A 22,360-nucleotide genomic window follows, 5' to 3' on the forward strand; every position below is an offset into this window, starting at 1 on the left:
TTTAGTTCAGGGATTTTCATAACCATTTACTATTCATTAATACATAATTAATTTTTAGGTAAGGAAAATAAGCTAATTAAAGCACTCTATACTTCTGATGAAATGGGACAATATTAACTAAAAATATGATTTTTAGACAATCCTAAGATTATATTGATCAATGCCATCCCTGACCATTATCCTTAAAGATCCAAAGATGACTAAAGAAAGTTATAAAATACACAGCATAAGACCTGAGTGGAGAATGATCTTCAATATTCAGCTATAGATAAGTCCTTATTAGAGTATTATGAAAGATTAAACAATTAAGTGTGATGTGTGATGTTAACAACATGAATTTGGTCCAGTAGAGAAACATACAATTATTAAGTATAAAGAAAATAGGACCTACAAAAAAAATTGGACTCCTTTTGTACAAAGTTAATTTTTTTTCATTGTTTCCATTTTGTTGCTTTGATACTCTCGGGTTTTAGTTCCTTTTCTTTGTAATACTTGTTAACAAGTACAGAATGGCACTTTATGAAAGTAAATTAAAACTCTTGACTCAAAGAATTTCAGCCTCAAGTACACAGTTCTCTCAAAAGAATGGATACTGGACTTGCAGGCTACTATGCTAAGTGAAATAAGTCAGACAGAAAGATAAACACTGTATGATATCACTTACATGTGGAATCTAAAAAATATAACAAATTAGTGAACATAAAAAAAAGAAGGGGTGGTGGGAATAAAAAAAAGGACAGCTACTGTTGCTGATTGCACCTAAAGAGACCATGGGGATGTCAGATGGGCAGATGTGATGAAGTACATCTATACAAGACAAAGGATGCCCAGTAGAAGTGTGGAGACCTACAGAACACGCATAAGGCCTAGTCAGGTATAGCACTGTATACCCTGCTTTCTAAGATGTTACTTTCCAGGTTTACCTTGCTTTCCAATACGTGATCTTCCAGACTGATGTAAAAATATAATTAACTGGTGATGGTTTTGCAGGATTAACTGAAGAGGCCCTTAATATTATATAAACTCTATAATCTTATACATTCAAGTTTTTTTGATTTATAAAAATTTTGTACTTACATTTGGGGACAGGCAATACAAAACAGAAAACAATATAAATATGTATAAGGAAAATAAGTCTGTTCAATACGGTGAACAAACCTAACAACTGAGCTTGTTGACCTAAAAAATGAAACAGCCAGTTATTTTACCAGCAAAAGGGGTTTATTTGGGAACAACAAACAACTGCAATTAGTGTCAAGCCAGCTATAGTAAAAGCCACAGCTAAGTCCCACAAACAGAGGGAAAGGGAGGAAGTTGGGAGCAGTTGTTTTGAACAAAATTTCATGGAGGAAAGCGAGAGTTCAGGGTGATGAGCGGTTCTCATTAGCTTAGTAGCTAGGGTCAATTTCCTGTAGGAGATAAAATGTACACCATTCCTATCTATAATTGACAATCCTTCCTGTTATTTACCTAGAGTAACACTGTGTGAGAGCTCCTCCTTCTGGCCTCTCGACTCCATTTTAAATAAGGTTTCACTTTATTAATTTTCCAGCTTCCCAGGTGGCACTAGCAGTAAAGAAACTGCCTGCCAATGCAGGAGATATAAGAGACTCAGGTTTGATCTCTGGGTTGGGAAGATCCCCTGGAAAAGGAAATGGCAAAGCACTCTAGTACTCTTGCCTAGAAAATCACTAAGACAGAGGAGCCTGGCAGACTACAGTCTATGGGGTCGCAGAGTCAGACGTGACTGAGCAACTAACACACTTAATAATTTTCACAAGCTCAGTACCAACAGAACTCTCTTTTGTGTGCTCAGTTGTGAGGCTCCTCTGTCCATGGAATTTTTCAGGCAAGAATACTGGAGTGGGTTGCCATTTCCTTCTCCAGTAGATCTTCCCAACCCAGGGAGTGAACCTCGTCTCCTGCATTGCAGGCAGATTCTTTACCACTGAGCCATTGGGGAAGCCCTTCAATACCAATACAGTAATGGAACAAACTGGAATAACATTCAAAAGAACTTGCTGGTAAGAATAATTACATTCAGTAACATGCTAAAGTATATCTTTGACGATGACACATTTTATTGAATAGGGAATAAGGCAGCTTCCCCAGGGATCTCTGAGAGGCAACTCAATAACAAAAACTCATGTAATTGTCTTTTGTATCTAGCACAGAAAAATATATCATACTCATATGGTTTATAAATAATTGCCAGTTTGGCCTAATCACCAAACTTTGGTAATTGTGTCTCTTAGTAAGTATAGATAGGAACTCCCTTCCAATCCAGAAAGCATCCTAGCTCCATTCTAAAAGCAGACATCAGAGCTCGGCTGTGACAGTAAGAAAGAGAAGACAGTTCAAATGAGCCTGAAAATTCATGATTCAACTTCATTCTGAGTGAGTTCTTTGATTCTGTTCATGCAATGATCAACAGCATTAATAAGTAAAGGAATCCAACTATCTTCTGGCTGTGGGGTCACATGACTTGCTCTGCAAATGCAATGGGAAAAAGAGAAGTTAAATTTATTATACTGTCAAGGAAAAGACCTATCCTCAAAAGGGAGCACAGGGAAAACTACAGTAAAAGACGGCAAGTTTCTCTGCAGCAACTCAGCTGCTCCATAAGCAAAGCTGAAAAAAAACACTACAATCACTTTCTACTCTTTGAAATGGGGGTTTGGGAGTTGAGAATGGCTGTACAGGCTTATTCTCAAAAAGCTATTTGGGGATAAGTCTTCATACTCACTTTGTTATTTCGAGTGCCTTCTTTAAAACAGATGCAAGTTTTGCAGACTAGAAAAAAAAAGAAACAAGAGAAGTTACTCACCCTGAGCCCTACCACAAAAAGGGAAGGAGAGGAGACTTCCCTGGAGGTCCAGCGGCTGGGACTCTGAGCTCCCAGTGCAGGGGGCCTGGGTTCAATCCCTGGTCAGGAAGTAGACCCCACAGGCCACAACTAAAAGATCCTGCATGCCACAACAAAGACGGAAGATACTTCGGGGTGCAGCTAAAACTCAGCACAGCCAAACAAATAAAACAAATATTTAGGGGGAAAAAAAGGAAAGGAGTAAAAAAACGGAAAGGAGGAAAAAAGGGGAGGGGGGAGAAGAGCTAAAATATTTTACTTGAATATTAAAATATTTAATACTTTAGCTCTCTTCCCCCACTTTTTTTTCACATTCGCTTTTTAAAAACTGACTTAATAAACATCTTTAGCAATTCATCATGTCAGTTACCCTAGAAACAATTTTAAGGAATGCATGGTACATTGGTTGCATTCATACATCCTCACGTTATTTTGTCACTGGTATTCTTAAAATTCGTAAGTTTAAAAAAAAAAAAAAAAAACAGTTGTTTCTGCTATACATATCCTGAACTATCAGCAGAGCTGGGACAAGAAGTCATTTTTTAAAAAGTGAAAGTGAGAAAAAAGGAAGGAGCAAAGTTAAAATATTACAGTATTTTAATACTCAAGTAATACGAAGTCATTAAAAAAAAAACCTTGGAGGAAACAATCAAAAACAAAAATGTTGATTAGGTGGCAGGATCATGGACTCTTTTCTATTTAGCAAAATCTTATTAATACTGCTGCCATAGCATCTTTATAAGCTTTTTTATATTTAAATTTTTTTTAAAGAAAACAAAAAAAGGAAAAATATAACCTAAATTTGTCCTAACTGCTGATAGTTTAGGATATATACAGCAGAAACAACTGGGTTTTTTTAAAAAACTTAATATTTTAAGAATGCCAATAGCAAGATAACATGAGGATGTATGTATCCTACCAATATACCATTCATTCCTTAAAACTGCTTTTAGGTAACTGACATGGCGTATTACTAAGGATGTCTATTTCTTCAGAAGTCAATTTTTTAAAAGTGAATGTGAAAAAAAAGTTAATGTCCAAAAAGATCCTAATTCTACTCCAAGGTGTTTCCACATTGTGAAGATACATTTGATGACTCTATTAATAATTTCCACAATCTAATATACCAAATATTATTAGGATTGATACATCTGATGGTAAAATATAAGCTATCTGCAATTGTACTTCTCTTTCCAATAAAATGAGACATAATAACTTAAAGTTTATAAAAAACAAGAGAACAGAACTCTAGCACAGGACCTAGGACTTCAAAGAAAACAATAAAATCAGATTTTTATAAACAGCTTAACCCTTCATGACCACTCATGGTTAGATCACATAATATATCGATATTAGAATAGAGAATAGATATAGAATTAGAATAGATATTAAATATATTCTAATATTTTGTATTATAGAATTCTCTATTCAGTTCAGTTCAGTTCAGTCACTCAGTTGTGTCCAACTCTTTGCTGAGAATACTCTAATAGAGTATTCATCTATTTTGGCCTATACTGGAAATTAGAAACTTGTAATTTCATGTTGAAAGAATCCCAAAGCACTGTACTAATTAAGACTTTCTCTCAAGGCATGGTTTTCTAAGGTCTTTGGGTGCGTGCATGCTAAGTCACTTCAGCTGTGTCTGACTCTTTGCGACCCTACAGACTGTGGCCCACCAGGCTTCTCCATCCATGGGATTCTCCAAGCAACAATACTGGTGTGGGTTGCCATGCCCACCTCCAAAGGATCTTCCTGACCCAGGGATCAGACTATGTCTCAAGTCTCCCACACAGGCAGGTGCATTCTTTACCGCTAGCACCACCAAGGAAGCCCCTCTAAGGTCTTTGGGTTTTTCTTAACAATTACCTGAGTGGTTATGGAAGAGACAGTACTATCAGAGCTCATTGCTGTCAGAATTCAAATTCAATAAATATTTATCAAGCACAACACATGGTGACTTTACTACCGTACTTACATCCAAGTGTAACAGATAAACATATTCCCCACAGTTTAAGGAAATACCAGTGATTACTGAAATTCTACCAATCAGGTCTGCAGCTATTCCCTCAAAGCCAGTACTTACATTGATTCGCACAGTCAAAGGGCACACAGGTGGGTAAATGCTCAGAGCCAAATCATCCACACTAAAGGGAGAAAGAAAAAATAACCATTAACCAAGAAGGAACAAAGCTCAACTAGGTGGTCTCCAGGACACAACTAAGGATGCAACGAGTGAGGAAATAATTCCCAGAAATGCATCAGTTCCTTAAACTGGGCAACCAAGAAATAACCAATTCAACTGGTATTTATGGAACACATACATACCCTGTTTTACTAAGAAGTTGAGGGTGGGGGGAACTCCCTTGACCAGTAGGATGGGACATTATTAATTCATTTGTAAATGTTTGGATCTGAAACCATAAGTTTAATAACTGCTATTGCCAGGGTTCATCCCTGAATGCCATTAAAGTAGGTACCACTTTTAATCAAGCAATCAAGTTAGTGCTGTACCACCAAAAACAGGACAAACTAATACCATGTGCCTCTCCCGTATGATGGAATGAAAAGCATGAAACGCTCAACTTAGTGATATTCTTGCCAAAAACGTTTAACCTGAATATAATTACGAGAAAACAACCACATGAATCCAGATTGCTGGATATTTTACAATGCAACTGACTTGGATTCTTTAAAAATGTCAAGAAAATAAAAAAAAATTTTTTAATGTCAATGACAAAAAAAGCTAAAAAAGGACAGGGACTGTTTTAGTTGCAAGATACCAAAGAGAAGACAACCAAATGCAGTATGACCCCTTGACAGAATCCTGAATTAAAAAAACAAACAAACAAAAAAGCTATAGAAGACGTTTTAGACACAATTTGGGAAATCTGAATATTAGATACTATTACTATATTCAGTATAATCTTTATCATCAGGGAATGGCAAACCACTCCAGTATTCTTGCCTGGAGAATTCCATGGACAGAGGAACCTGGCAGGCTACTGTCCACAGGGTTGCAACACACAAACACATATTCAATGTAAATTTCTTCAATGTAATACTAAGAGTAAAACTGTTCTTAGGAAATACATGCTGAAATATTCAGAGAAAAACATCACTGATGTCTGCAACTTACTCACGAATGGTTCAGGGATAAAAAGAGCACATCTATTTCAGTTTTTAAAAAGGCACATCTAATTACAGAGAAATAAACCAATACAGAAAAAAAAAGTGAACAACAGGTGAACCTAGACGGAAGCACAAGTACTCACTACAATACTTTTTAACCCTTCCGGCAGGTATGAAAACTTTCAAAACAAAAAGATGGGGAAAAACCTTCAGGTGACAGCACAAGTTGAGATCAGAATGCTGCTGCTGGCATGTTTTGAGTGGAGGTCACGCTTACCTAGGGCTGATCTCATCAGAAATGTCCACAATGTCATCCAGCTGGGCCACCTGATCCTTCTTCCCGTTCTCTGCCACTGACAGCCGGATTTTCTTCAGGCAGGCTTTAGATGCTCTCGCCAGGGCAAGGCATGGGATTATGAGCTCCTGGTCTTCCTCTGACCAATATGAGTCCCGATTGTTTGGACATCCCAATATATCCTCATCAACATGGTTATCAGAGCTGTCCTCCTCAATGTCATTCAAGAGGCCACAATAAGGGTCACATTCTTCCACAGCCTAAGATACAACAGGATATATGTGAATGCCAGGAAAAAAAAAAAAAAAAAACATTAATACTTTTAGCATCATGTCTGAGTTGTCCCCAAACTTCAGCCAGCTATTTCCCTAAATGGCTACAGAGCTGAATCACCTCACACGTGCTGTTCTAACTCTCCTAGTACAGCAATGGAACAGAGAGGAATGGTACAAATTAAACCCCCACATGGGGCGGGGGGAGACGGGAGATGGAGGATGGGAGTGAGGGGGGACCCACGTGGTCCACGCTTGACACATCTTCTCTCTTTAAAACCAATCCTCATCTACTAGACACAGAGTGGCCTTCCAATGACCATCAAAGAAAGAGGTCCTCTCACCTGCTCCATCTCCTCATGTGCATCCTTCACAAGATCCACACTCTTTGTCAGCACTGAAAGGGCTGCAGCTTTGTTATCTATGAGTGAAGAATGAGAAGCACTACAGTTAATGGAGAATCCCAACAATTCTTGAGTCTGCAAAAAGCAACAGTGATCTCATCTGAAGGGAGTGCCAAGGACAGTGAACAAGGGCAGCAGTTGAATGTAAAATTCTTCTCATATACATCCTCTGGGTGCCCAGACAGGGGGGCTAAAAAGCTTTCTGTCATTCACCATAGGAAGAAATACAATAGTCACATGATGTTTCTCAGCATGGTACCCCTGGATGACCACTGCTCTTGGCCTAGCAGGCTCTACCCCATAACTGCTTCAGAGTCCCCAGAATACTGCCCCTGGGGCAGGACCAGAAGAGAAAACCACATCTGTTCAACAAGAGACAGAGCCACAGCCAAAGGGTGTTTGAGTTTAGAAATTACGTGAACTAAAAAGACTGGCAAAAAGAATTAATACCTATTTTCATGTTGGTGATAAACTAGACCTATTTCACTAAGTTCTTTACGTAAGTAAAAATACATACTACTACAAAACTGGCAGCTAGATGTGAGGTCTGTCAGCTTTGGCCAGCAGAGTCAACGTCTACTTTCCACTCTCACCCACCTTTTGGGATCTGAGGTACATGTTGGCAAGCATCCCAGACACTGTTGTAGGAAATCAGGTTCTCAGGGCTGCTGAAAGAAATCAATAAGGATATATCAATAACCTGGGTTCCTGTTTCCTTCAAAGGTCCTTCCTGCTGGGTCATTAATCTCAGTTATCAGTAACTTTGCTGTTAAAATGACTTTTTCCCCCCTCCCAGAAGCAAAGAACCCCATTACCCAATAACTCCAGCTGTGGCATCCCTACCTCTGAGCTGGATTGATGTAAAGTGCTTCCACAAGCTGAGCCATGTCATCCACGATGTCCAGAGTGGCGCTCCGTACCAGCTTTCGCAGGGTGATGCCTATAGCCAGACCCAAAGACTAAGCAGCCTGTCCATCTTTCCAGAAGTCTGGAAAGTCTTCCCAAGAATCTAAGCCCTACAGAATTTGAGGTAATGTGCACCCACATGCTTTAACCAGAGTGCCAACACAAAACCCAGGTCTTATGTGTATCCCCATGTCATTTGCTTGCTCCTCCCACCATTCCTTAGTGGTATTTTCCAAAAGAGATCTGGAACAAAACTGTTCCATGACGGCATGTATTCATTCATTAAAAAGTAGTTTCTTGGGACTTTCCTGGTGGTCCAGTGGCTAAGACTCTACGCTGCCAATGCAGGGGCCAGGGTTCAGTCTCTGGTCAGGTAACTAGATCCTACATGCCACGACTTAGAGTTCACGTGCTGCAACTAAAGACCCTGCATGCCATAACAAAGACTGAAGAGCACGCCTGCCGCAACTGAGACCTGGCACAGCCAAATAAATAAGATAATAAATATTTTTTAAAATAGTGATTTCTTGACATTTGTGGATAAAACACTTCAAGTTTAAACCACATGAGTAACCCTGAAGCTCCATGAGACAGGTATTCATTTATAATTGTAACCTGATAATAATCAAGACACGAAGATACAGGCAGAGCTGGAGGCCACTTAACCTATAAGGGAGCTCAGAAACAGCATGTGATGAGGAGGAGGAGCCTGGGGATGGCACTGATAACCAAGCAGTATCTGTGGTGATTATAATCCATTAGAGATGGATAAGCCAGTGAGAATTAAAAATGTTAAGAGTCGGTAAGGCAGGGGACATGAGAACACAGTATCTGAACTTTAGCACAAAGGCTTACTTATGGAGGTCACTTATATAACTACCTTTGACTGCACTTAATGGGAGAAAGTTACATTACATGATCAAATCGAGGAAAAGGTAAAATTCTCAGGACATAAGCTGTCACATTAGCAAAGATATACCCCATAAACTGAACACGTATGTGTATGGAGTGGCTTACCCTGATCCTTGGGAAACAAATAGTACACCCCAATAATTGCCTTGATGGCAGCATGCACTTGTTCACAGAACCTCTGGGTTTCCTATGAGATGACAAGCCAATTTCAGAAAGAAAAAAAGAAATAGATTAGATCAATGTGGTCAAGCCATCTACAGGGGAAAAGAGCAGACATCTGTACAGCATCATCAAACATTTTCTGAAGTCCTATTATGCATCAGGCCCTGTGCTGTTCTCATCACATACCAGGGAGAAGTTAGCTGGATACCAGATACTGAGCAGAAACTCAGTAAGACAAGAAAAAACTGTAGGAAAAACATCCCTGATACTCTATATCCCAAGATATCTGTGATCAGCTTTGAGATATTCACCATATCTTAGACCAGGAGTTGGCAAACTAGAGCTCAAGGGCGAAATCAGGCTCACCGCCAGTTTTTGCAAATAAAATGTTTCTGGGACACAGCCACACTCATGCATTTACATATTGTCTATAATAGTATTCGCACTACAGAGGCAGAGTGGAGTAGCTGGACTGCAGAGCCTAAAATGTTTACTATTTGTCCCTTTACAGAAAAGTTGTCAGCTCTATCTTAGACCATTAACCAGTTGTCTATCTCTCTGCCTCTGTCTGTCTCTAACAGAATCTCAGTATACCTAAATGAAATCAGCATGTACTCTACAATGCTCAATGTTGACTATTTTCCTTCTAGGTAGTCACTGGCTTTCCCTTATCTTCCTTGTCCTCACTGCTCTGCTAAATTTCAAGCCAGTGCTACACAAAATGTGATCTACAGATTGGTGCCAGTCCATAAATGATCTGTTACCAGTCTGAGATAGATAGGTACAAAGATTGAGAGTACTTAGAAACTTTTATGCCAATTTGACATTGTTTCAACATCCAAACATATAATTTTTGTAAAAATACCACGTTGTAAGGACTGGAATTAAAAAAAAAAAAAAAAAAAACCATTCTTTGGCAGAATTAATGTGCTGAGATCCTAAGAAAGCAATTGTGATTCAAATATATATAATTCATATAAAGCTATATTCTAATTTTTCATCTATGAATGAAAAAACCACTGTCCTGAGCATGTACAGAGTAATCAAACTGACCAAAATAAAAGACAAAGATAAAATATTAAAAGCAACAAGGGAAAAGTGACAAATAACATACAAGAAAACTCCCATAAGGTTACCAGCTGATTTCTCAACAGAAACACTTATTACTTGTGTAAAAAGAAGCCATATGCACATAAGTGTGAATATGCATAGGATATATATGGAATAATACAAAAGGAACCAGAGACAGGAGATATAAACTTTTTAGCACATTTAACTTTGATACCTTTTGAACCTTATACTGTCTACATTATTAAAATTAAGTATAAAAATAATTCAGTACAAAAGAGTATTATGTAGTATAATAGAAAAGGTATCAGATGGAACCTAATTTAAGTCCTAGCTCCACTACTTATCTACCTTAAACTGAGCCTCTGAGCCTGTCTGTTCATCTGTCAGAAAGGGATCATGTATGTGAAAACACTTAGCAAATAGAAAGTACTTTTAAAAATGTCAGAAAGGAAGTAACCAGGATGAACCTCAGAATGAACCAATATTTAGAAGAGCCATCTACCCCATGACAACTACTGCATCTGACAATTTGATTTTCAGAACAATCCTGTGGTGTGAGAACCTTCATCTTACTCGACAGATGAGGAAATTAAATCCCCAGATTTGAGTGTAAAAGGTGGAAAGAAAATGAGAGGTTTCCTAAGGAATACTGAGCAGCACAAGAATTCTAGAAAAGTGAAGCCCACCTGTGGAGATGGCAGTGGAAGTCGAGAGAAGGCTACGGTCAGAGTCGTGGCTTCCCTTGACACTGTCACAGCTGCCTCATCTGGGGGGGGGGGGGGGTGACAGAGCAGGTGGCAAGAGCCAATATGTTAGTGCCAAATGGACAAGGCTGCAACGGCTGCACGGACTTTGAAGATAATGAGTTCCCTCTCCACCCATGCCCACTGAGACGTCTCAAAAACACCTCCAAAAACCAGTGTTTTATATTTCAACCTCGAAGGTACCAAGGATAGGTAAGGAAGAGTATCCCCGCAGAGAGGCTGGGGGGGGGGGGGGGGTCCGGGGGGTGGGGGGGGAAGCAGGAAGGAAAGGAGTAGGGAAGAGATGAGAGACAGCAGTCACCAATAGGAGAAGCACTCACTGAATCTTCTCCAAAAGGCCTCCCGATCAAACTCCTTGGTGGTTTCCTGGGCTTCGCCGACTAGTGGGTGCGCGGTGTGGGCCGGGCGGCGACAAACGAAAGAGCACAGGTAAGCAGAAAGACCTCCCGGCCCCACCTCCTCCGCCCGGACCCGGCGCCGCGGCCGCCAAGGCCTGGCCCCTTCCCACCCAAGTCCGCCCCTGCGGTCGCCCGTCCCCACTAAGTCAACTCACCCCGCACTCCAGGAAGCAGCTGCCGCAGCTCCCCGGCTAAGTGCCGAAGCTGTTCCAGAGGCGGATCCAGGGTGGCGTCTGGGGCTGCAGATACAGCTACGCTCTCCATCCCAGTACCGCGGTAGGAGCCAGCGTACTAAACACCCACAACAGCTTCGGGAGCCGCACTGCTGTCGCAGCTCCTCTTCCACGCCAAGGTCTCGCTTCCGGCAACAACCTGTCCCGCCCCGGAAACCCAGTCACGCCCCTTCCGCTCTCAAAAGCTCCGCCTCACTCCCGCTCCTAGCGACACAGGCAAGACCCAGACGGAGTTGTTTCCTATTCATCATTCATTTATTGGTATTTGATTAGTTGAAAACACCCCCGACTGAGGAAGCAGAGAGCCCATAATCCTGTTGAAAAAAGGACTAGGAACTAATCAAGGGTAGTCAGGGTCAGGTCCAAGATTGCACGTTCCCTGTCCCTAAAGTGGCCTCCTTACAGGCTGCCAAGTTCCAAACACTGTGCTAGGTACTTTACATGAGGTATCTAAAAAACACTGAGTGGGCCTCAGATACTCCCATATCCACCAGCCCATGCTCTGTGGATCTCCTAGATAAAAGCTTTCTCTTCACAAAAGTAAATCAACCCTTTACCTTCTTGGGGAAGGAGGAAATCAAGGCATTATATAGAGAATTTTCTGCAGTCCATTCTGCAAGAATCAGTAGTAGGTAATCCCCCCAACTCCCAGGTGTCCAAAGAACAGCAGCTCCCTGAAGTTTGCCCACCAATACTGGCCTTTCGCCTGCTGCTGAGGCAGAGGCCTGGGCTACAGAGGTGGATGAGGAAATACAGACTTCAGGAGCTCAAGTGGCTTTTTAACTGCACTATGAAGGTTCCAAGCTCAGCAGCGTTCAGTGTCCAAACACAACGAATGAGAACAGGTGTCACCAGTGTCAACCAGGTCCGTAAAGGGGAGAATAATAAAGCTAGAGTGCCATATGTCACATGAAGAAAGTAGCAGGAATAAATATGCCAGATGTACAGCAGTAACATAAGTAGGTGAACAGGTATAATTTTCAAGTATTTTCCTTGACGGAGATGAGACCTGAAGCTGTGACCAAAGCACCGCTGCAGCAAAATCCAACACACGTAAGCCATCAAGGGGATGTTAAAAAACACCAGCTGGAAAGAACAGAACAGAACCATTAGCTTACTAAGCCCTGTTGGGGTCAGGTCTCACTAACACATTATTGGTGGCTACTAAAAATATGTTGCTTTCTCTCGTTAACTGATACTTTATGCTTTAATCACACTTGTGTGGTTAGTTGTTTATTTGCCTGCATCCTTTTGTTCATCTTAAAGGCAAGTGTCATTTCATTTCTGTTGAAGCTCTCAAATGTTTAAGTTTAGAAATGAATATATATGTTTATGTACAAACACACACACACATATATACAGTACTCTTTTTTTTTTTTTGGCAGAGAGGGGGGAACTTGGATATCAGTATTTTTTCTTTACTTTGCATTTGTAATTCAAGTAATATAATGAATACTAGAATACAAACTAGAAGATTTAAGATTATAATCCAACCATAACTACAATATGAGTTTTCATTCACCAAATAATTATTGAGCACTCATTATGTGGCAGGCACTGTGCAAGGCTCTAGGCAAGGGACACACTGATGAACAAGTCAGAAAAGATGATTCAGACAGCTTACATTCTAGTACAGAAAAGAGGAAACCCACCCCCCAAAAAAGAGGAGGGGGAAGATAATTACAGATGGTGATAAATTCAATGAAGAAAATAACTGGTTACAGGGCAATGGGAGATGGGCTCTCTGAGGTCTGAAGGACAGAAATGAGTCAGTGGAAGAGCATTCCAGGCAGAAGAACAAATGAAAAGCCCAGAGATGGGCCCATCTCCCGTTACCCTCCTGTTGGCCTGGAACATGATAAGGTAGGTGGAATTTGGGGCAGTCAGCAGGACCCAGATCATGTCACTGATCTGCTTTAAGAGTTTTAAGCTGACAATAGGGAGACAAGAACAACAACGGGAAGCCAGTTAGGGGGTTACTGCAGTAGCCCAGGCAAGAAATAATTATTGGGGACTTCCCTGGGTCACTGCAAGAATCCACCATGCAGTGCAGGGGATGTGGGTTTGATCCCTGGTTGGGGAACTAAGATCCCACGTGCCATGGAGCAACTAAGCCCGTGCACTGCAACTACTGAGTGCATGTGCTCCAGAGCCCAAGCACCACAACTAGAGAGCCCACGTGCTGCAAGGAAAGACCCCTCAGGATGCAATGAAGATCCTGCGTGCTGCAGTTAAGACCTGACACAGCCAAATGATTTTTTTTTAATAAATATGATTAGGTAAGAATGGTGGTAACAGTGACAGAGAAAAGACATGTATAGTGCTACTTGCTGATGAACTAGATAAAAAGTGTGAGGGAAGGGGAAGAACTTAAGATGCATCCTAGATAATTTATTGAAACTGCGAAGAACTTGGGAGAAACAGGTTTGGGGATACAAATGAAAGGTCCTGTTAGAGGTATATTAAGTTGAGATTCCTGTGAGATATCTAAGGAAGATGCGAAATGCCAGTTGTATACACAGGCACCTGAGGTGCAGAGAAGAAGTCTAGATCAGAGATATAATAGATTTATGAGCTATGGGCCTAGATGATACATAAAATCCATTCTTGGTATACTATTTATTAAAATATGACTGTAAACCCACCTTTTGGTAAAGCTCAGATCTTAGTTGGAATAAGGATGCTCCTGTCAAAGCTATAGTTTTTCCAGTAGTCATGTATATGTATGTTAGAGTTGGACCATAAAGAAAGCTGAGCACCAAAGAATTGATGCTTTTGAACTGTGGTGTTGGAGAAGACTCTTGAGAGTCCCTTGGACTGCAAGGAGGTCAAACCAGTCAATCCTAAAAAAATCAGTCCTGGATATTCATTGGAAGGACTGATGTGAAAGCTGAAGCTCCAACACTTTGGCCACCTGATGGCGAAAACTGACTCACTGGAAAAGACCCTGATGCTGGGAAACATTGAAGACAGGAGGAGAAGGGGATGATAGAGGATGAGGTGGTTGGATGGCATCACCGACTTGATGGACATGAGTTTGAGCAAGCTCCAGGGATTGGCGATAGACAGGGAAGCCTGGCGTGCTGCAGTCCATGGGGTTGCAAAGAGAAAGACATGACTGAGGGACTGAACTGAACTGAAGGATGCTCCTGAAAGACAGCCTCCATCTATATAATAGAAAACTGAACTAGACCTGGATCTCATCCCATATGAAATGCTGCTAAACAGAATATTCTGGCTTGTGGTTAGTGTTCACTAGGCAGATCTTCCCTACTTGTCTGTTTCTAATCCTGCAGATCATGCTTTACTGCCCTCTTATGAGGCTGTGAACTCATTTTGAACAATGTTTTTGGATCTCTTATAAAACTTCAGATCATCACCTCAGATTTTGATCCATTAGCCCCATTAGGTAAGAACAATAAATAAATAAATTGTTAGGTAAACAGTTTTCAAACCTGTTTACAGAGATTTGCTACAGGTCTGGGTTTTTTATTTGTGTTTGTTCTAAAGAAATCTCAATCCAAATGTAAACCTAATATATCAGTGTTTTCAGAAACAAATGAACTGCTAAGACAGCTAGAAAGCTTCCACTGGGTAACTCATCCACTTTTCTTGTGTGTCTATTTTTCCTTTCCTCCCTCTGAAATAGTTTCCTTCTTCATTATCATAACCAATTTTGGTTTACCCTGAAGTCTATCATTTATTCTACCATAAGTCTCTTCTTTCACTGTTTGTAGATGAAAAAGCACAGTGAAACAAACAAACAACAAAAACCTCTCTCACCTCTTATAAACCTTCCTGCCAAAAATTTATTTTAGATGCTTACAAGAGTGGTGGAAGAAAGAGCTTGGAAGCACTATAAAAACAAATAAAATACCAAATACTAAAGACTGCCCTGCCAGTAGGTTAGGACACATGATCTGTGGTATTTAACTTGGGCTTTTGGATATAATTCGTAATTGTTATGCAATTAGTCCAGCAAAACCAAGATGGTCTTAAATTGTATTTCTGAATTCTTACCTGGAGAATTCCAACTATAAACGTTAAACTGCCTTGTAGGAAATGTCCATCAACAAAGATTCCAAAGGAAAAGCAGCAGCCCAATTTGCCTTTTGTGATTTCACCAACAAACCATGGGCCTGAAAGAGGCAATGGACAGGAAAGGAATTTACATAACTATGATTCTGATTACACATATTCACAAGATACATTTTAGGACTAATGAAGAAATATGAGACTAGTCATCTATAAGCATTTGCTTGCAAAGCTTTTCTTCTCTGTTAATCTCTGTTGTACAATATCCCAGCTAACCAATTATTTGCTCTTTTGCTCCCTATTTCTCTAGATTATAAAATTGCCTAAGTGCTATATCTGGAATAGATTCCAGAAACAGACTGGAGTACATTCACAAATTTTAGAAGATTCTTAACTTTCCTTTAAGAAGCAAAAAGGTACTCCATAGACACTTAATTTTCCAGATAACTGAAATTTACTCCTTTAAGCAATAAGACTTCAAACACTTTAATCATTCTAAAATGTACTTCTTATCTTTCTTATTAATGAATGTATTTTATCCTTTTCTTGCTGACCCACAATCCTTACTTTGTACATCAACTACATACTCAGGGTTAACATGTTCATAGCTTAACTCACTTCTTTATTTTTTCATCTGCAATGCCAGAATGACTTTTCTCTACTCCCTATTATTATTTACTGCTCCTTCTCAATGTGCAGGCTTCTGGAACTACTATATTGTCAAGAATGATTAAGGGACAGTCGGATTTCCCTTCTCAAAATATAATACTATCATTTGCTGGTAAGAGTAGAGTTCAACTTTAAAAAGTCACAGGTAATTTTCTCAGATATATATATATTATATACTCCATTAGATACATCTTAGTTTAAGTGTCAACCTTTAAAAATGGAACAACTTCTCTTCTAATGTTTCCCTTTACAGTCAGGAAGCAAATCACTTGCTTTGGTCCTAGTGGAAAACAAGTGTCTGAAACAGCCTCAACCCATCTCCTAACAAGGAAACCAACCTCCAAAGGGGAATCTGCCATAGTTTGTTACACAAAATTGTAAAGAGTCATATTTTTATTTAACTACTTTCTGTTCTCTGGTGGGAGTAACTAATAAGGAAATAAAAGTCCAAAGATGGACTGAAAGTATAAAATACAGACTAAGGATATATTAACTCCTAAATGACTCTTAGTAAGGAACATTCATAAATTCTGACAAAGTTATGAAAGAAATAAAGTGTGGTGAAATAGAGGACAAAGCTTTAATGTGATCAAAGGCTGCTCTGAGGAAATGACATTTAAGCTGAACTTCTATCTTCTATTAAGTTTCTACACAAATACTAATTGTCATGGTCCTCTCAGCACCCTTAAGTTAGCCTGATGTTGATTAAATGTCCTTTAAGTTAGGAAAGGACTGTATTCCCCAAGATCATGCCCCAGGAAATGAAGAAGCCATGTGCCAGTCATTGTGCTCCCCAGAACCTAAATGGCTAATGTTAAAATTCTCAATACATTCTTTGGCAGAATTCTCCACAATGTCAGGTTTCCTAATGACTTACCCAGCACTGTATACAGGGTCAGCAGCAACACAGAATAGTAGGAGATATTTAGTTTGCTCAAGACATGAAGGGAAAATGACGTCAAATTTATAAATCCTGGTGGTCCTAAACAGAATAAATTGAAAACTCCGGTAAACACATTCAAAGTTCAGGTTCTTTAAAATGTTTTCTAGAAGACTTCCAATGGCTATCTACTACATCTTCAGCAAATCATTTGTAATATGGATGACATTACTTTAAATCAGCAGTTGGCAGGAATTCTGGTAAGCCATTTCACTTAGAATTACAGAAGGTAGGAAGTTTAAAGCAATAGTGTAGTTGCAAGACACACACACACACAAATATTCTATGCTCAAAAAACGATCAAGTCTTTGTTTTCCATGAGACTTAGTATCTGAACGTACAAACTTCCAAAAGTTATATCAAAGTATGTCAAAGGTCACCCAGTGTTTGGGTGCACTACAGCACTATTTACAATAGCTAAGACATGGAAGTAACCTAAATGTGCGCATGCGTGCATGCTCAGCCATGTCTGACTCTTGGCGACCCCACAGACTGTAGCCCACCAGGCTCTTCCACCCATGGAATTTTCAAGGCAAGAATACCAGACTGGGTTGCCATTTCCTATTCCAACACACTATGTATAAGACAAATAATCAATAAGGATTTACTGTATAGCAGTTTTGGTTTCAAATTTGGGAAAACAGTACATCAAGGCTGTCTACTGTCACCCTGCTTATCTAACTTCTGTGCAAAGTACATCATGCAAAATGCCAAGCTGGAAGAAGCACAAGTTAGAATCAAGATTGCAGGGAGAAATATCAATAATCTCAGATATGCAGATGACACCACATTTATGGCAGAAAGCAAAGAAGAACTAAAGAGCCTCTTAATGAAGGTTAAAGAGGAGAGTGAAAAAGTTAGCTTAAAACAACTAAGATCATGGTCCCTGATCCCATCACTTCATTGCAAATAGATGGGGAAACAATGGAAACAGTGACAAGACTTTATTTTCTTGGACTCCGAAATCACTGTGAATTGTGACCGCAGCCATGAAATTAAAAGACGCTTGCTCCTTGGAAGAAAAGCTATGACCAACCCAGACAGCATATTAAAAAACAGAGACATTACTTTGCCAACCAACGTCTGTAATCAAAGCTATAGTTTTTCCAGTAGTCATGTACGGATGTGAGAGCTGGACAATAAAAACACTGAGCCCCGAAGAATTGATGCCTTCAAACTGTGGTCCTGGAGAAGACTCTTGAGAGTCCCTTGGACAGCAAGCAGATCAAACTAGTCAATCCTGAAGAAAATCAGTCCTGAATATTCATCAGAAGAACTAATGCTGAAGATGAAGCCCCACTACTGGCCACCTGATGTGAAGAGCCGACTCACTGGAAAAGACCCTGATACTGGGAAAGATTGAAGGCAGGAGGAGAAGGGGACAACAGAGGATGAGATGGTTGGATGGCCTCACCGACTCAATGGACCTGAGTTTGAGCAAGCTCCAGGAGTTGGTGATGGAGAGGGAAGCCTGGCATGCTACAATCCATAGGGTCACAGAGTTGGACATGAGTGAGTGACTGAACAACAACAGCTGTATAGCACGAGGAAATCTACTCAATCTTCTGTGATAACCTACATGAGGAAAGAATCTAGAAAGAATGGATACATGCATATGTATAACTGAACCACTTTGCTGTATACCTGAAATACAACATTATCAATCAAATAAATTTTTAAAAAAACTATATATATATATATCAAAGGCAAATGTCAAAATTTAATCTTAAGTATAAATATCTAAAGTTAACATGAGTATCTGTCCAAATATTCTCTTCCCATATGTGACGCAGCTCTTAATTCAGTTATCCTCTTACTTCAACTGAAAGGGATCTCTAAAAGATCTCTAAATTAACACCTCTTAAAATACAGTGCCAGAAAGCCAAAGCACCAGGTCTTTATTCTGCAGCCACAGACTAGAGCCTCACAGATGCTCAACCCCAGCCAGCCATTTCACTTGTCTGTGGCTGATCATATATCAGTTATCAGAAGACTATGATGGGAAGCTCAGTACACACTGAGCAACACCTGAGGGGAAGCTACTTAAAGGGCCCCAGTGAAAGACAGCCTGATATAAGTAATGGCAGATCTTCCCTAGAAGACCAGCGTGTTCATTTTATACTCATAACACTGTTCAACCCAACAGATAATTACAGACAAAGCCTGACAATGCGTGACCTTTCTCACTTTGTGTGTTGCATACTTACTACTCATTCATCTCTCATTCTAGTCTGGTACTTCTCAAAGTATTGATCTACGTATCCATTCATTATCATTATTTATTTATTTTAAATATATCATTCTTTAGCCTTAGAGGCAGCTATGCTATAAATTTTAAGCAATGATTCTCTACTTTGGCTGTACGTTAGAATAACCTGGGGGAACTTTTAGAAAATACTCATGCCCAAGTCTCACCCTCCAGAGATTCTGATTTAGTTGACCTGGGAAAGAGGGGAGTTGAGGCAGCAACCCAGGGGATTCTAGGCAGCAGGACTGAGAAATACTGCTTTGGACAGAGCCGTGCTTCTCAGCCCTACCACACACTAGAATCATCTGAGGAGCTTTAAAAAATACTGATGCTTAGGTCCTACCCACAGACATTCTGTGTAAGCACTGAAAGTACTGTGTAGACACTGTGATTTTAAAAGTTCCCCAGGACATTCTAAGGTGTAGTCAGATTGAGAAGTGTTGTTTACAGAAAAGAATTGACCTGGAGTCAGACTCTTATTAGCTATAAGACACTAGATAACCTACATTAACTCTGCAGTCCTCAGTTTTCTAGTCTTTAAATGGGAAACAATAATACCTACCTCACAGGATTGTTGTAAGATTAAGATAATGTAAGTAAAAATACGTTGTGAATTTTAAATAACTATACAAAAATACTGGTACTCCCACATGAGGCTGAGGCATCCCTCAAATATTTATTTATTTACATTTTGTGCACTAATGCTTTTTGAACTTTTTCACAGAATTTTTAAAAATATATATAAGCAGGAAAACATTCAGTAGGATATGTATACTAGTGAAAGTGGAGAGTGAAAAAGTTGGCTTAAAGCTCAACATTCAGAAAACGAAGATCATGGCATCCGCTCCCATCACTTCATGGGAAACAGATGGGGAACAGTGGAAACAGTGTCAGACTTTATTTTCCTGGGCTCCAAAATCACTGCAGATGGTGATTGCAGCCATGAAATTAAAAGACGCTTACTCCCTGGAAGGAAAGTTATGACCAACCTAGATAGCATATTCAAAAGCAGAGACATTACTTTGCCAACAAAGGTCTGTCTAGTCAAGGCTATGGTTTTCCCTGTGGTCATGTATGGATGTGAGAGTTGGACTGTGAAGAAAGCTGAGCGCTGAAGAATTGATGCTTTTGAACTGTGGTGTTGGAGAAGACTCTTGAGAGTCCCTTGGACTGCAAGGAGATCCAACCAGTCCATTCTGAAAGAGATCAGCCCTGGGATTTCTTTGGAAGGAATGATGCTAAAGCTGAAACTCCAGTACTTTGGCCACCTCATGCGAAGAGTTGACTCATTGGAAAAGACTCTGATGCTGGGAGGGATTGGGGGCAGGAGGAGAAGGGGACGACAGAGGATGAGATGGCTGGATGGCATCACTGACTCGATGGACGTGAGTCTGAGTGAACTCTGGGAGTTGGTGATGGACAGGGAGGCCTGGCGTGCTGCGATTCATGGGGTCGCAAAGAGTCGGACACGACTGAGCGACTGATCTGATCTGATCTGATCTGATCTGATGGTTTAATCTTTACCACAGTCCTCCCCTTCCCCACAATCAGTTCCTGGGATTTCATCCAAGCCAGGAAGGAATAAGGAACACTTACTTCAACAAGTGTCAATATTTATTGTCTGAAATACACAAACTCAGTGCTGGGTGCTGTAGAAAACAGAAAAGAAGTACTGAACAAGAGCTCCTATATTGAGGAACTCGAGTCTGATTGAGGAGAAAATATACACATTTGAAGTTGTGATGTAAACAAGGTGATTGGCTGGTTAAGTACAGAATTAATCCTTAGGAAGGACTCTTGGGATTCAAAGACACAAAAGTTCATTATGACCTGGAAAGGTTGGAGAAAATGGTACAGAAAAGGGGGTTTGAAGTGAGCACGATAGTTTGAAGGATGCACCTCACAGAGTTCAGGCAAAGACAGTCTGCACTGACATTTAGTCAGGAGATTATGGGATGCATGAAAGTAAGGTCTTCTAAAAGTAAAAGGAACCCATGGTGACTAACCTTTATGCTCTGGATATGCTTGATACCGAAAAATAATGAGAATGATGAGCTGGATCAGCACAATCATCACAAATATGACCCGGGCCTGCAGACAAAGAGAAATTAACATGGAACAGACATATGGATACATCTTCAGTTTTTATAAACAGCCCCATTAACACAAACGGAAATGACATCATTAGGAGAAATGACTATATAAGAAAAATATACAGTCAAAGAGAATTGAAAATCTGATGCGGCAAAGAAGATAATTATAAGTTGCCTCAGCATTTGTCTTTTAAGATTTGGATACCTGGACCAACATTGAAACTAAATAATTTCATACAGTTACATAAAATCAAATTAAAACAGTCCACTTTCAGTGTACTAGGTTAAGCATAATTTGTACTGTTTTATTTAAAATCTCATAAGAGTGTTACAAACTTACGGTTACAGGGGGAGGGCAGAAGCAGGGAAGGGATAGTTAGGTAGTTTGGGATGGACATGTACATACTGCTATATTTAAAGTGGATAACCAACAAAGACCTACTGTATAGCACAGGGAACTCTGCTCAATATTATGTAACAACCTAAATGGAAAAAGAATTTGAAAAAGAATAGATACATGTAAATGTATAACTGAATCACTTTGCTGTACACCTGAAACTATCACAACACTGTTAATCAACTATATTCCAATATAAAATAAAGTTTTTTTAAAAAGTATAAAAGTGAAAAAAACAAACAAACCCAGTATGCAATACACTACAAGCTGAATAAACAGAGACTGCATTTCTTTATGCTTTCTCCACCAGGAAATCACTCACTTGAAGATTAATTTACAGTAAAGAGACATGTAATCTAGGTTCTTGTTCTCCAAGTACGGGCCCCAGGTCATCTCTGGAATCACCTTGAGCCTCTTAGGAATACAGAATCTCAGGCCCCATTTCAGCTCTACTAATCAGAATCAGGCTCTTATTCACATTTCCAAGTGATTCATAAGTACACCAAAGTTTTCAAAGCCTGATCTAGGTGACTATTAAAAATCCCCAAAAGAAAAATAAATAATTT

General features: G+C 39.8%; 2 protein-coding genes across 11 annotated transcripts in view; both read right to left on the minus strand.

Moving 5' to 3' along the window:
• Positions 1–1,202: 1,202 nt before the first annotated feature.
• On the minus strand, positions 1,203–11,548 carry CCNDBP1 (cyclin D1 binding protein 1). Of its 2 annotated transcripts, none has more exons than XM_086321656.1 (11): positions 11,335–11,548; positions 11,102–11,161; positions 10,704–10,783; positions 8,890–8,971; positions 7,810–7,906; positions 7,564–7,631; positions 6,907–6,983; positions 6,273–6,550; positions 4,950–5,010; positions 2,747–2,793; positions 1,203–2,490 (listed from the first exon to the last, which is right to left on the minus strand). In XM_086321656.1, exons 1-11 carry the CDS (start codon positions 11,441–11,443, stop codon positions 2,376–2,378), a joined length of 1,074 nt encoding a protein of 357 aa, XP_086177782.1. In that variant the 5' UTR covers positions 11,444–11,548; the 3' UTR covers positions 1,203–2,375. The 2 variants fall into 2 exon arrangements, with proteins under 2 accessions (XP_086177782.1, XP_086177781.1); XM_086321655.1 differs by having other exon boundaries at positions 7,564–7,634.
• A 97-nt stretch (positions 11,549–11,645) lies between these two features.
• TMEM62 (transmembrane protein 62) overlaps positions 11,646–22,360 on the minus strand; it is a 34,688-nt gene continuing 23,973 nt past the window's right edge. For all 9 annotated transcript variants that reach the window (XR_015134864.1, XR_015134863.1, XM_086321651.1 and 6 more), the window contains 4 exons: positions 21,311–21,395; positions 16,994–17,098; positions 15,433–15,551; positions 11,646–12,498 (listed from right to left, as the gene is read on the minus strand). Coding sequence is in view for 7 of the 9 variants with exons in the window: in XM_086321651.1 (XP_086177777.1) it covers positions 12,172–12,498; positions 15,433–15,551; positions 16,994–17,098; positions 21,311–21,395 (636 nt within the window). In the remaining 2 variants the exon portion in view is untranslated. The remainder of the gene's footprint in view (positions 12,499–15,432; positions 15,552–16,993; positions 17,099–21,310; positions 21,396–22,360) is intronic.

The sequence above is a fragment of the Bos grunniens genome, chromosome 10 (assembly GCF_055505025.1).
Source record: "Bos grunniens cultivar Pamir isolate PY7600 chromosome 10, Bosgru_T2T1.0, whole genome shotgun sequence".
NCBI classification, from domain to species: Eukaryota; Metazoa; Chordata; class Mammalia; order Artiodactyla; family Bovidae; genus Bos; species Bos grunniens.

Coding starts and splice junctions, on each gene's coding strand:
- CCNDBP1 (XM_086321655.1), bottom strand. CDS start 11,443: ATGGAGAGCGTAGCTGTATCTGCAGCCCCAGACGCCACCCTGGATCCG. Junction 11,162..11,334: donor GCTGCTTCCTGGAGTGCGGG/GTGAGTTGACTT, acceptor CGCACCCACTAG/TCGGCGAAGCCCAGGAAACC. Junction 6,984..7,563: donor TGTACCTCAGATCCCAAAAG/GTGGGTGAGAGT, acceptor CTTCACTCATAG/ATAACAAAGCTGCAGCCCTT.